Raw genomic sequence first — 14,922 nt, 5'->3', positions numbered from 1 at the left:
TGTGTAAGGTGGGAGAGGGAAGGGATAGTTTGAGCTTCCAGAGGCCAGAATAATAGTGGGAGGATTCAAGAGAGCACTGAGTTCTGCACTGAAAATAGAAAACTAAACTGACCACAGTTGACATGGGTTGAGAAGGTTCAGTTGCTTTATTTATGTTTTGTTGTTTGATTTGTTGGTTTATTGTAACAATGTTATGGATTTTACTTATACCCTTGAATATACTAGGTAATAGTATCAATGGGCTAAATCTATTCAATTAATTATTTTTGTTTTCCTCCCAGAGGTGCTGACAGTTAAATAGAGATAAAGACATAGTCAAAAAAATTGGTGCAAACTCCTGAAGTCTTCTAAAATCTAATAGTTACATGCATATTCATAAATGGTTTACAACATACTTTCACTTTGAAATCAATACTGGGGTGTTGTAAGGGGATCCAGTCAGTGAGATATAGAGAAGCCTCATTTTGAGAGGTTGAATTGACACTCTTTATTGGAGAGCTGATGAATGCAGGCAACTCTTGTTGCAAAGACCTAAAGCCTTAAGAATACACTTAACAGTGTTAGCAAACTGACTCATGAGAGCAGGAGAGTAAAGAAAGAGCAGAAAGAAAATACCAACAACCCAGATCAACCCTAATGAGGGCTGAAGTGGTACACCATGTTGACCAGATCAGAGCCAGGAAACAGGACCCAGCACATGAGGCCTGGTGTAATGGCATCTGGGCTGGTCTCACCTTAAAATCTGGTTAGATACAGAGACAGAGTCACAAGAAACTGGAGAATCTTCCAAGTTCAAGGCACAGTACTGACAATCCAGTAACCTATTATCCAAGTCCCCTTACCAACCTCTCAGGATTCAGGCATACCCATCACCTGGGAGGTGGGATTTCCCTGAACCTAAACAATATAATGCATTTACATATCCTTCTTAGGTCTAAGCAAGTTGGTATATCTGCAATTCAAAAGATGGCTTGTTTCACCTCTAGGCCTTGGAAGCTGGGTGGACAGCCCCCATCACCTGGGTAGGCACCAGGATGGCTATGAAAACAAGTGACCTACTTAGACCTAGTCTTTCCCTTACTTCATGGGTTACAATAAATGTCCAATTGGGACTGGTTATGCATATCTCCAGATTTAGATTGCTCTGAATAATTAATTAAACTAAAATTAGTTGTAGTCTACAAAACTAAAGGACATGCATTTTATTAGCAGAAAGGACCAACTTGTCAACATGTCAATGAGAAATATTTCCAACAATATACCAATAGGACTTTTTATTTTCAGAGAGAGTATGACTTCAAGAACATATTTCCAAAAGCCCAAAGGATCTAATACAATAATTCACAAATAATTTATCTGCATGTAGAAATGCTTTAAAGAATACAGATTATGAGTCCCATCAGATTATAGAGAGAAAATAAAAAAATCTGAAAAACTACTGTGGATAAGACAATTATAAACACGGTTTTATGGTTTGTAGGAGAATTCTCCCTATTGATACAAAACTAAAGCTAAAAAGTGCTGACTAAGAAAATATTAAGAAAGGCAACAAAAACTTTATTCATATAGATTGATATAGATATTCCATTTTCATAGTCATGCTATATTGAAGTAAAGCTGGAAAAACTGAGATAAGTACATTAATTTGAATTTGCTCAGGAATTACTGAAACATTTCGGAGACAGGGACTGAGACTACTGTGAATTATGTTCTGTCCAGATTCACTCACAAAACCACAACTAAAGAGGAGAGCAGAAGTTGTTTATCATTGCTCCACTCTGCTTCCAGACATCTCCAGGGTCCCCTGAGAAAGGCTACCTCCACGTTCATTATCTTCAGGAGTGTCCTGCAGAGCCCTCTGCAGAACATGCTTAAGGGTCTGCCTCTGCTGCTGCCGAAAGGAGCCAACAAAGAAGTAAATAATGGGGTTGGCACAGCTGTTAACAGAAGCTAATAACAATAAAAGTCTAGGAGAGTAACAGGTGAACTGAAACACATTAACATAAGTCACATCCTGTAGGTAATAGCCAATGCCCTGGGGCAGGCCACAGAAGATGAAGACCAGTACTGTGAGCAGGATGGTCACATACAACCTGGTCAGTGACATTCGTTGAGGGCCACAGAACATCCTTACAGTCAGAGCCAGGCTGGACCCTGAGAGAATCACAAATAAACATAGCAAATATCCAGCACTAGGAAGACTGACTAACAGACATGACTTCCAGTCAAAATAGGTAAGTGGGCCTTCACAGTAATAAGATACCAAAAAAGCCAATGGCAAGGACAGTGTCCATACTATCACACACATGAAGGATGATGCATGTCTTGGGCGGTGGCACCGGTACCAGATGGGACACAGGACAGACAGGCAGCGTTCTAGGCTAATAACACTGAGGAAGCTCAGGCCTGCTGTGTAAGTATAGAAAAACACAAAAATCAAAACAAAAGAGAAGCAGATTTCCTTGTTGCCATATAAAAAAGTAATCAATGTTTTCAGGGCCAGAGCAAAGTTAAAGCAAAGGTAGAGGAAATCAGCCACAGCCAGGTTTAAGATGTAAACTGAGATGGCATTTCTTCGAATCCGGAAGCCCAGGAGCCAGATCACAGCTGCATTTCCTGCCAGTCCAATCACATCAATGATGACATTCAACCACACGAGAATTGTCATCTCCATGACACAATATCCCTGATAGGTGTGGTTATAGTCATACGTTCCCATCACCTCTGTAGTCAAGGCTGATGTGGTTGGTTCCAGGCCCACAATCACTCCTTTGGTGCTCCTGAAAGCAAAACACAAGCTTCAGAAACTCTTATGTAATTTCTGTTTGTCAGCTTTAACCTGAGTACGGTAATCATTGTTTTCATTGTAAAAAGGGAGAAAATAGAATATTTCAGAGATTAAGTAACATATGAAGATTTAAAGATTTCTGGAGTACAGAGCAAACCCAGTACTTTTCAACAATACAGCCTGAGGTCTCTGCCCTCTTCATCCTAATCTTTAAATATCATAGAAATATACTATAATCCAAACACCCCACTCAGAAAGCTAATGCTATGGATTCAGTGCTACTCCAGGCCAGTAAATTTTCTCTCATATGTAGGAATTTAGAGAGACACAGAAATCACCATGCTAGTTTTGTATGAGGTCCTTGTATTCACAATTTATTCACTGAATGAATGCATAATACACAGCTTTTCCATGTCACATTACATGAGTTAAATGGAAAGCAAAATGAAAATATGGTAAAAACCACTACAGCAGTTCCATAAAATGTGATAGAAAAAATTCTTACATTCGAATTCACTTTTCACAAACTCAGGGTATATTCAGAAGGATTTATGTGTGCCCAAATATCTGATATTGATCATTGACAGGTCTTTGAAGGACACGATATAGTTATGCTAAGCATCTAGAAGAATTATGTGAAGTATGAGTTTATCTATTAGCAGGGCAGTAAGTGGAGTGCTCTGAGTATGCATTATAAATCTGTTTCACACTCTCACCCTGGTATTTAATGGAGTGTTCTCTGTGATGAGAGGAGTGTATGAAGGGAAGTAGGAAAAGCAAAAGTTGTGAAATATCAAGAGAAATGTTTAGGGAGAGTTCAACTTTGGAAAAAGGATCTGTTGACACCAGGGTGGAAAATTCCACTAGATTGATAGACATTGGATCTCAGCAAGCATTGACTCGTTCATTTTATTCAAGAGTCTAGGGTTAAAAATTGTTTTCTTCATGTTACCCTAGACTGAACTGAGATAGAATGAATCTGAGTAATTAATCCTCTTCTCTCAAAGCATGAGTGTGAAACCAGCAAGTCTGCTTCAGTTCTGCCCTTTTAACAAATCTTTGAGTGCAACTACCAATGATTCCAAGTAGACTGCAGGTGCCTGGTTAAAAAAAAAGAAAACAGGAGAAATTCCCAAGCTGTAACCAACATGCTAGTCAAATGAAATAAAATTAGGAATAGTTAGTTGAATCCTGCGACCCTGTCCTGTCCTGAAAATGTATCTGAGGCCAGAGGCCTTCAAGTGGAATGAGAGGAATGTGGGGAATGAACCCACCATGAACTAACTCTCTTAGAGAGATGAGCTTTCATGATTTTTAGTGGCTTAAACTGGAAAAACAGAAGTTTTACTGATCCTACAAAAGCAACCGTTGAATTCTCTAATATTTAATGAATTTATCTTCCTCATCAAATGTGAAGTTCTGTGAAGAAGAAATCATGTATATTTCATTAACCACCATTCTTCCACATTGAACACTTTTTCCATAGACCATGCATTTTCATATTTCAACACACACTGGGAAAATCTCCATGTAGAGCACACAAGATAATTTTTCTGGGATCACATAATCAAGAACAGGCTTCATGCCATCTCCCAGTTGACTAGGGCCCTGTATGAGGCTTTCCTTCTGTTCTCTGCTCGGTTTATTATTCCTCAGGAGTTTCCAAAATGTTTTCGTATGACCACAGAACCTTAGAGAATAGCAGGGCTTCTCAAATCTACTGGACTCCTCCAGTAGCCAGTCTTTTCTTCTGTACAGTGGGATTTTTGATATTTAAATTAAATAATTGATGTGATTCTCCATTGTATCTTCAGTTTAGTGGCAGATGAGCAGAGTAATACAGCCACTTCAAGGTTATATGATCAACAGAAGGGATATGCCCTTTATTTACATTGTTCTCTTCCTTAAGCTGGTGTGTTGACATGGCCCCAAGTTATGTTCACCATAAGACATTGGTCAACATCCTTTGTGATTGAGGAGTGGGAACAACAAGGTCCTTGTTTCATATGCTGTAGAACTTCCAGGCTCTACTTTACAAACCTTTTGTTAAGGTCCTTATGTAATGGTCCAGTATATAAGTAGGCACTGTTAGCATATCCTCCCCCATTTTAACTTAACAATCACCATCTTAGGTCCTCAGTTCCTTTCTGGAAATAGGGTGACCGCACTTGACTGCAATTGTTAACCACTACCCCTGTGGTGGAATGCCTTCAGCCCAGATGTAACTGCAACTGTTGCAAATAGTAAACCCAGCCTTTCCCTCCCTAGCCCCTGGCCCTATAAAGATATACCCTTTATGAGACAAGCATTGCCTTGTGTTGCACCTAGTCCGAAAGGCACAGCATTGTTAGTTTGCTCTCTTTTTGGAGTCCATGTGTTCCTCTGGGTTGGAGCCTTCCGGCACCCTCACTCTCTAATATGTAAGAAGTTGTCAGATGCATTCTAGTTTTCAAGAACTTTTTGTAAAGATGGTGAAAGTTCTATAGAAGAGACAAGAAAAGTAAGATGCAAACCAGAAATAATAGCTGCGGTGAAGATGAGAATCACTTCAATGATATTTAGACTTCACGTAGCAGGAAGACACAAGAGATGTAAAGACTATTTTCATCTCCCATGAAAAATATTGCTCCCAAACTTCTCTGCCATCTTTCACTTCCCAAGAGTGTGGTTTTAGGGAATCCTTTCTGTTCCGTGTGGGTTTCAGTGGAGCCATTGGACAGCACCATTGGCACACTGAAGGACAGCGGGAGAGGAATTTTTCCTTTTCATCATCAATGTCCCTTTTACTAACCTGTGATTTGGCGATGCATGCATTTCTAAACCTTCTTGGTCATCAAGTGTCCTATAACAGATACAGCTATAGCTATGCCTTCTCTCTGGCAATAGGTCCTCTCGCACATCTTAAATCCTACTGCAGAAATTCTGCTTCATCATTTTCTTCCCTCAGTGGATTCACTTTGGGATAGCCATTTTCCCCTGAATCCTACCATACATGACAGATAATAATAAGGAGGACCATGTGTTTCTTTTATCTTAGGATCTATGAAGATACATGTAGGATATTTTGAGAACCAATGAAATATGTTTTACATGATGTAAAATCTGGGAAACAATATACACACACATTTCCTTTTAAATAAATATTAGGAATCAGCATATTTGAATGTAAATCAAAGGAAAATAAGGACATATGATTTGGAAGATAGGAAAATGTGGTTAGCATCATTTAAAATTTCCAGAGCAGGAGCCACCAGCATTCAATTTTCAGAAGAAAGCTTCTGTGTCTGGCTTTTCCCATTCCCACCTGAATAAAGCACCCGATACTGGAAAAACAGGGATATAAACTCAGAGCAAATATCATAACTGGATACCTGGGTGTTCCTGGAATAATCCTTACCTTTCATCCATTTTCCTGTTCAATGTTGCAGGTGTGATCTGTTGTGGAGAGGAAGAGCCTTTCTCAGACTGAGCAATAGCAGAGTCTACTGCTTTGTTCTGAAATTCAAGAGATGACAAGAGCTTGTGATCAAGTGAGGATTATGAAGACTGCAGATAATCTGTGTGATTTTCTGTAGATATGATGGAAGTGAATCATAGACAGGAGCCATCTGAGTCACGATGCTTCTCTGAGATGTTTCTTGGCATCTACCCTATTCTCATACCCATATCTGCCTCCCTCATTCCACCTCCTTTAAGTAATCGCTGTTCTGTCCTTTAATTGCCAATTCCAACCTTAGGTAGAAATATCAAGTGATTTTTAGCTTGCATTTGGGTGCTTAGAACTCAAAAGTGCATCATTGGGCCTTTGCCATCCAAAGTGCACCCTGGGCTGATGTACTTGTTGTTTTAGTGTTCATCATAGCAGAGAGATCTTCATTAGTATAATTTGCTTCCAAATGATAGAGAAATGTTTACAAGTTGATAGGCTCCATAAATCCCATAATCCCATTCTCCATTTGTTCTGCTTCCTATCCTTACTTATTTGCATTTAACTTTGGTTATTTTTCCTTTCCTTCTTCCTTTAGTCTTGCTTTTATCCTTCCTTCCATTTTCTTCCTTTTTTTTCCAATTCTCCTTTCCATTTTCATACAACTACACCTTCAAATTTGCTGCATTTCATCTCTCATGTTATATTTCAGAATTTTTTACGTTTCTGTCCCACATGCACCAGGCTATAAAGAATTCAACCTGTATATCGTGATGGTACAGAGGCAGTGTGAAGATCAGGGATACAGCAGTAGCCTTGCTTTTGAGCATCCATGCTCTGTGCACAATGGAGGTATTAGTTATGTGCATAATACAAACATTTAGTTTTGGATATTGTATAATTGACTATTCTGATCACATATATCAAGCCTATTAAAATGTGTGAAGATGCAACAATGAGATGTAGAAGACACTATATCGAAAAACAAACTTTACAATTTAGGCTGGGGGGGGAGGAGGAGGTGGGGGAATGTAGTTGTGGAGATGGGAGGGAGGGGATGGGAGGGGAAAAACAAAGGAGGAGGCAACAATGCTTGATAATTATCTTGCCCATTGTAATTGTAACCCTTATTTTCACAATTTAAAAAAAAACTTAAGCAAAAAAAGAAAGAAATGTACTCATTAATTTGTTCATGTGATTGTAACCCCTCTGTACAGTATTTTCACAATAAAAAAACTTATTTAAAAAAAGTGTGAAGAGTTGAATTTTGTGTGTGTGTGCTGGCCTTTAACTTGAACTGAGGGCCTGAGCACTGTCCCTGGGCTTTTGTTCTCAAAGCTAGTGCTCTACCACTTTATCTAGAGCTCTACTTCCTGCTTTTTGGACTGTTCATTGGAGATGAGAGCCTTTTCTGCCTGCTAGCTTTGAAATATGATTCTAGATCTTAAAGTCTTGAAGACCTAGATTATAGGTGTGTATATTGGCACCCATGTCAGAGTTAAACATATATATTGTTATTTCTATATGTGGTACAAGACGTTACAATTCCATAAGTCAGGTTATGAATACAATTCTTCTTTTTCAATGTCACCCCTTCCTTTGTTCTCTCCCACTTTCCTCCTCTTGTAACTACGCTCAAGTTACATAGTTCATTTTTTACATAATGTATATTCAATGTAATGACTAGGTTTGCCCACTTCTCCTCCTCCTCCTTGTCCCCTCATTTTGTCCTTCCCTGAAATAATGTTTCTACCTTCTGGTATTCAGTTTGATAAGCAGTTGTTCATAGGAGTTGTGCCTTTGTATTCTTCCACGAGGTGTAACCTACTTTATTCAGTTTCTGTGTAAATTCATTGAGCCATGTATATATTTTCATGTATAGTTGTATATGTTTACATAATTGCCCATATTTATGTGCCAATAATAATCATGAATGGAAATGAGTTAAATTATTAAGTTCTCCAATAAAAAATCCAAAGAGTAGCACTGGATGCATGTCCCAAGTGGCAGAGTGCCAGAAATGAACTGAGCAAAAGCACAATGTCCTGGATTCAAGCCTTTGTACCAGCCTCATTAAAGAAACAAACAAAGAAATAAACAAAAACAGTTTTAATAAATTTAAGAATGACATACCCAGATCCAAGCAAACACTGCAGAAACTCATCTCATTCTTAAGGAAACACGTAGATTTAAATTGGAGAAAGGCAGATATTTCTTTCAAGTGAAAATGAAAAAATTACCAGTTAGTATACTAACTTTCTTCTTTGTGGGAAAAAAATACCTGAGGGGAAAACCACTAGAAAGAAAGATGGGCAAGATGAAGCAGAACAAACAAACACACGTCTGGTGGTCAGAGAGATGATATACATGCACTCATACACACAGACTTGAAACACAAACTGAGTAGGAGAGAGAGAAAGGAGAGAGAGAGAGACAGATTACATATAAATGTAACTCTCAGATGTTCCCTGAATCTTATTTCCAGTTGCCAATTAAAACGATTTTGAAGTAGGGTTTGAATGTCCTAACATCTCTATTTTCATAGTATCCCTAATCATAGCAGTGAAGATAAAAAACAAACCAAATATTTACTGGACCATAATTGGTCTGTTAGGGCTCTGGTACAGTATGAGATGAAGTTAGTCCTTACTTATTTGGCAGGGCATAGTCTTCGCAGTTTGTTATTTATAAGGATGTGTACCAGCTATATGGACAGCTGGAAGCATGGCTTGCCAGGGACTCAGCCAGATAATTTGTTTTGGTATTTTCTTGGTTGTTTGATTTTTGCTCTGAGTCTCAGACTGGTCCTGGACTGAGTCCAGATGTATAGACCTTTTGTTCTTACGAACAACTGTTTCTCTGTGTTCTCACTAGGCTTGGTTGAGTCTTTAGGTTCTTTCTTTGCAGTGTCATGCACCCTTAACAGGAACGTGCACCAGGCTATCTCTTTCCTACACCACAGTTGAATCACTGCAACAAATGGTTTCCCCCAGTCCTGAGAAGGGCATATGTGTTTAAACCTTTAACCAACTCACACTTTTTAAATTCTTCATGTGGAACTTTGTTTACTTGTTCCACTGTGTTGATAAGTGGTCTTATAAATCAAGATTGAGGGTGCAATGTCCAACTGTGACTTCTCCTACTATCTTAGTATAGATTGCTTTGGGACAAGTAATATATATATTTTTTTTTTTTCTTGAGCCATTCATCCACTGAGGGGCATCTGGGTTGATTCTAAATCTTAGCTATTGTAAACAATGCTGCAATGAACACAATTGTGCTGGTGACTTTGCTGCAGGCTGGTTTGTGTTCATTTGGGTAAATGTCCAGGGGTGGGATTGTGGGTCATAAGGGAGCTCTATGTTTAGTCTTTTGAGGAACATCTATACTGCTTTCCAGAGTGGTTGAAGAAACCACCAACAGTGTAGTAGGGTTCCATTTTGGCCACATCCCCATCCGCATCTGTTATTTATTAATCTCCTTGATAATGGCCATTCTAACTGGGGTGATAAATCATGGAATTCTATGCTTCCATCAGACAGAATGACACTGCCCATTTTAAGGAAATGGAAAAACTTGGAAGAAATTATATTAAGCCAAGTAAGCCAGACCCACAGAAACATAGGTTGCATTATTTCCCCCATTTGTAATAACTAGAATATGCCTATAAATCTACAAGTTAATCCAATGGATAGGAAAACTCAAATAATTATACTTGGATATTATTAATTAAGCAGCACTCTAAATAATCACACAGTGAGAACAAAAGAGGATGTTCTTAGGAGAGGTTCATAGGGATCAATAGTAACATAACATGATGCTTATTGAAATGAGCTCCAAGAGATGGAAATAAGAGTTTTTTTATTGTACTATTTGCAATTATTTCTTTTTCTTTTTCCTTTGGTTTATTCCCTTTGGGTACTGTTTTTGATTTCTATACCCTTTGTCTTATATATCAGTTTATCTGATTTTAGGAAGGGAAGGGGAGTCACAGAAATAGTGAGACAAAAGATGAACCAATACAACAGTGGTACTAGAAACTATGAATGAACTTTACTACTGGGGGGGCGGTGCATATGGAGAGTTGAGAAAGGAAAAAGTGGGAGAAAATGAGGGAGGTGATAACACTATTAAAAAATAAATGTCCTTATTTCCTGACTTATATAACTGTAACCCTTCTATGTATCACCTTTACAGCAAAATTTAAATAAAAAAGGGATAAAGTGACATTTAGCAGTTTTCAAGGTTAAAGGCTATGCCTTTTATTACCAGAATCATGTTAACATGGCGATAACAAATGTGTCCAGTGGTCTTGTTATAAACCCATTGGACTTTTTATTTTCAGACAAGGTATGTTTTCAAGGTCATCATATTCTAAAAGGCCAGATGGTCTTACAAAATGTATGGACTCATTTCCTCACAATTCAGTGGGCTACATGCAGCAGTGTCTTAAACGCAGTACAAAATATTAATTGGGTAGAAACACAGAGAAAAGAAAGCATCTTCTAAAATTTACAATGTATAAGACAATTATATACAGGGTTTATAAGATTTGTAAGATGTAAGATTTATTAGATCTTTAGATTTTAGATAATAAATTTAGATATTAGATTTTAGATACTAGAGTAGACTGAAGTTGAAGTGAAACTAAAACTACAAAGTGCTAAATGGGAAAATATTGGGAAGGGATGTGAAGGGTAAACAAAGGAGGAGGCTGCAATGCTTGGTAAGAAATGTACGCATTATCTTGCCCATGTAATTGTAACCCCTCTGTACAGTATGTTCACAAAAAATAAAAATAAAATAAAGAAATTAAGAGAAAAAAGGGAAAATATTTAGAGATAACATAAGAACTTTCTTCATACAGAATGGTGTAGACCTTCTACTTTCATACTAATGCTATCTCTGACAAAATCTGGGAGAGACCAGGTAAAGTGCATCCATTTAACGATCCTAAGGAATTAGACTACATTTCCGGGATATAGATTGAGACAAGAGCAGACAATAATCATGGCCAGGTTTTCTCACAAAGCCAACTCTAAAAGTCAGGGCAGAAGTAGTTGATCATTGTTTCACTCTGCTTCCCGACATCTCCAGTGTCCCCTGAGAACGGCTACCTCCACGTTCATGTCTTCAGGAGTGTCCTGCAGAGCGCTCTGCTGAACCTGCTTGAGAATCTCCTCTGCCTTCGCCTAAAGGAGCAACAAAGAAGTAAATGATGGGATTGCACAGCTGTTAACACCGGTAGGAAAAGCAAAAGGTGAAAATAGTAGCAGAGGTAATCTCTCAAATTAATATAAAACAATTTTATTAGAAAATCGATAATGCCGAAGGGCAGGCCACAGAAGATGGAGACCAGCACTGTGAGCTGGGCGGTCACATACAACCTGGTCACTGGCATCTGTCGAGAGCCACAGAACATTTTAACTGTCAGAGCCAGGCTGGACCCTGAGAGAATCACGGATAAAAAGAGCACGTATCCAGCAGTAGAAAGTTTACTTAACTGATACCAACTCAAGGAATATGAACAGTAATAAATTCGCAAAAAGGGAAATGGCAGTGATAATACCAAGACCAGCACACACATGAAGGATCATGCATGTCCTGGGCGACTGCACTGGTGCCAGATGGGACACAGGACAGACAGGCAGCAAGCTCTCCAGTCTCATAACACTGAGGAAGCTCAGCACTACTGCCTAAGAAGAGTAAAACACAAAGTCAGAGAATTCTGAGAGATACTTCTTACTTGAAAGGAAATGTAAGGTAAAATTGTCCTGGGAAAAAATAAGATGAAAGCAGAGGTAGAGGAAGTCAGCCACAGCCAGGTTTAGAATGTAAACTGAGATGGCATTTCTTCGAATCTGGAAGCCCAGGAGCCAAATCACAGCTGCATTTCCTGTCAGTCCAATCACATCAGTGATGACTTCCAACCACCCGAGAATTATACTCTCCATGACCCAATGTCCATGATAGGTGTAGTCATAGTCATAGCTTCCTGTCACTTCTTTCATCAAGGATGGTGTGGTTGGTTCTATGCTCAGAATCGCTCCATTGGTGCCCCTGAAAGCAAAAACCAAGCTTCAGAAACTCTTATGTAATTTGTATTTCTCAGGTTTCCCCTGCAGTGTGAAATCATTATTTTATGGAAGGAGGGAGAATATGGGATATCTCAGAGACTAAGTAATATGTCAAGAGTTGAGGATTTCTGGAGTAGAGAAGCAAATCCAGTACTTTGCAGCAATACACTCTGAGTTCTCTGCCCTGTACATAGACCAAATATCACAAATATACTATGATCCAAACACCTCAATACTATTAGTGCTAGTACTATTTTAGGCCAGAGAGAAAAGTTTCTCTCATGTGTAGGAATTTAGAGACACACAAAGATCATCATGCCAGCTTTGTGTGAGGTCCCTACACTTGCAATTTATTCACGGAATGAATTCATGATGCACAACTTTTCCATGTCACATATATGAATTAAATGGAAAATAAAATGAAAATAAGATTAAAAACACCACTAGAACAGATCCATATAATATGATGGAAAAATTCATCCATCCTATTTCATTTTGTATAAACTCAGGGTATATATTCAAGGTATATTTGTGCCCAAATACTTGATGTTGATCACTGACAGGTATTCGAATAATTCTACATATTTTTGTTAAGCATTTAGAAGAATTGTATGAAGAATGGGAATATCTTCCAGGGGAGCATTAAGAGTAGTACACCGATGCGTGCACTGTAAACCTATTTCAAATCCATTCCCAGGTCTTAAATGGAGTATTGTCTCTAATGAGCAGAGTGTGGGAAGGGAAATAACGAAAGTGCAGGTTATGAAATGTCAAGAGAGATACTTTCGCAGATTTCAACTGGGGTAAAAGAATCAACTGACATGGGGTGGAAATTTCTATTAGATTTAAGGTTAGCAGGCATAGAGTCAATCTCCTCAAGAGTCTGTTAAAAATTATTCTTTTCAAACATAGTCTCCATGGTTTCCCTCATTTGTAATAATTAGTATATGTCTAGGTAAGTCCTAGCAGAAGATCACAATAGCTCAATAGCTATGTACATATGACCATATTAAATAATGCTAATTGAAACAAATTCCAAGATATGGAAACAGTTTGTTTTTAATGTACTGTCTGAAGTTGTTTCTTTTTTCTTTCATTCTCCTCCCTTTGGTTTATTCCCTGTTGTCACTGATTTTTACTTGGTGTGTCTTGTGTATATGTTCCTCTTATTTCATTAATTGTTATTCTTTCACATTTAGCAATTTTCCAAAGACCATCCATTTTCATATTGGAAACCATACTGGGAGGAACTCTATCTAAAGCATACAAGATAATTTTTCTGGGATTACATCATCAAGAATGGGCTCAATCCCATTGGCTGGTCTACTTGTGCCTTGCGTGAAGCTTTCTTTCTGTTCTTTGCCCTGTTTCTTTTTTCTTTTTCTTTTTGTTGGTTGTGGGGCTTGAACTCTGGGCCTGGGCACTGTCCCTGAGCTCTTCAGCTCAAGGCGAGTGCTCTACCATTTGAGCCACAGAGCCACTTCCTGCCCGGTTTCTTATTTCACCAAAATTTCCAAAATGTTATTATATGACCATAGAACTCGAGAGACTATCAAGGGTTTTCAAGTCTGTTGGAGTCCACCAGTACCCACTCTTTTCTTCTTTCCTTGGGGTTTTCAGTTATTTAAATTAAATAATTGATCTGTTTTTCTATTGTATCTTCATTTTAATGGCAGGTGAGTAGAGTGATATAGCAACTTCAAGGTCATGTGATAAACAGGAAGAGTATGTCTTTTATTCACATCTTTCTCTTCACTAGGCTGGTATGTTGATCTGGCCCAAACTCATGTTCACCATGTGATGTTGACCAACATCCTTTGGGGAATGGAAACACCATGGTCTTTGTTTCATATGCTGCAGAGCTTCCAGACTATACAAACCTTTTGTTTCATTTCTTATGTAATAGTCCAGTATGTAAGTAGGCATTCTCACACTCTAATAAGAACAAAGTACATTTTATATTTGTCAGATACTTTCCCAGTTTGAGGCACTTTTTGTAAAGATTGTGAAAGCGCTATAGAAGTGACAAAAGAAAAATAGGATACAAATCAAAAGTAGTAGCTATGATGGACAGGTAATGAGAAACAATTCAATGATATTTAGAACTCACAGGGTAGGAAGACACAAAAAAAGTAAAGACTATCCTCATATTCCAGGAAAAAAATGCTTGCAAATTTCCCTGCTGGCTTTGGCTTCCCAAGAGTATGGTTTCTATGACTGCCATCAAGAGAATCCTTTTTCTTCTGTGTAGGTTTCAATGGAGCAGTTGGACAGCGCCATTGGCACACTGAAAGGGGAGGAATTTCTTCTTTTCATCTTCTAGCTCCCTTTAACTAAAGTGTGATTTGGTGATAGATGTGTTTTTCAAGCTGCTAGGCAATGAAGTTCTACTATGACAGATAAAATTATAGCGACAATCTCTCACTGACATCGGGGCCACCCATTACTCCCTAAAACCTATTGTAGAAATTCTGCTTCACCGTTTTCTTCCCTCAGCTGATTCACCATGTGATCTCCCCTTTCCCCTGAATCCTTCCCTACATGACAGACAATCTCCTTCTGAAGGACTCCTCAGTTATTCCAAATTGAACCATCTGTTTCTTTTACGACAGGATCCATGAGAGATACAA

General features: G+C 38.4%; 1 protein-coding gene across 1 annotated transcript; it reads right to left on the bottom strand.

The window, feature by feature from the left end:
• Positions 1-1,765: 1,765 nt before the first annotated feature.
• LOC138833504 (mas-related G-protein coupled receptor member A-like) lies at positions 1,766-11,155 on the bottom strand. Its single transcript, XM_070031773.1, has 4 exons — positions 11,081-11,155; positions 9,061-9,210; positions 6,186-6,283; positions 1,766-2,780 (listed from the first exon to the last, which is right to left on the bottom strand). The coding sequence occupies exons 1-4, from the start codon at positions 11,153-11,155 to the stop codon at positions 1,766-1,768; spliced, it is 1,338 nt and encodes a 445-aa protein (XP_069887874.1).
• Between the last annotated feature and the right edge of the window lie 3,767 nt (positions 11,156-14,922).

This window comes from Dipodomys merriami, unplaced genomic scaffold (assembly GCF_024711535.1).
Source record: "Dipodomys merriami isolate MVZ:Mamm:240054 unplaced genomic scaffold, mDipMer1.0.p SCAF_21, whole genome shotgun sequence".
Taxonomy (NCBI): domain Eukaryota; kingdom Metazoa; phylum Chordata; class Mammalia; order Rodentia; family Heteromyidae; genus Dipodomys; species Dipodomys merriami.
This window is presented reverse-complemented; position numbering and strand designations above follow the sequence as displayed.

Excerpts from the sequence above, each read along its gene's own strand:
- LOC138833504 (XM_070031773.1), bottom strand. The coding sequence starts at position 11,155 with ATGCACTTTACCTGGTCTCTCCCAGATTTTGTCAGAGATAGCATTAGT. Across the intron at positions 9,211-11,080 it reads TAGAAGGTCTACACCATTCT|GACTGGGGGAAACCATTTGT; the intron begins GTATGAAGAAAG and ends TGCCCTTCTCAG. Across the intron at positions 6,284-9,060 it reads ACACAGAGAAACAGTTGTTC|AACAAAGCAGTAGACTCTGC; the intron begins GTAAGAACAAAA and ends CTTGAATTTCAG.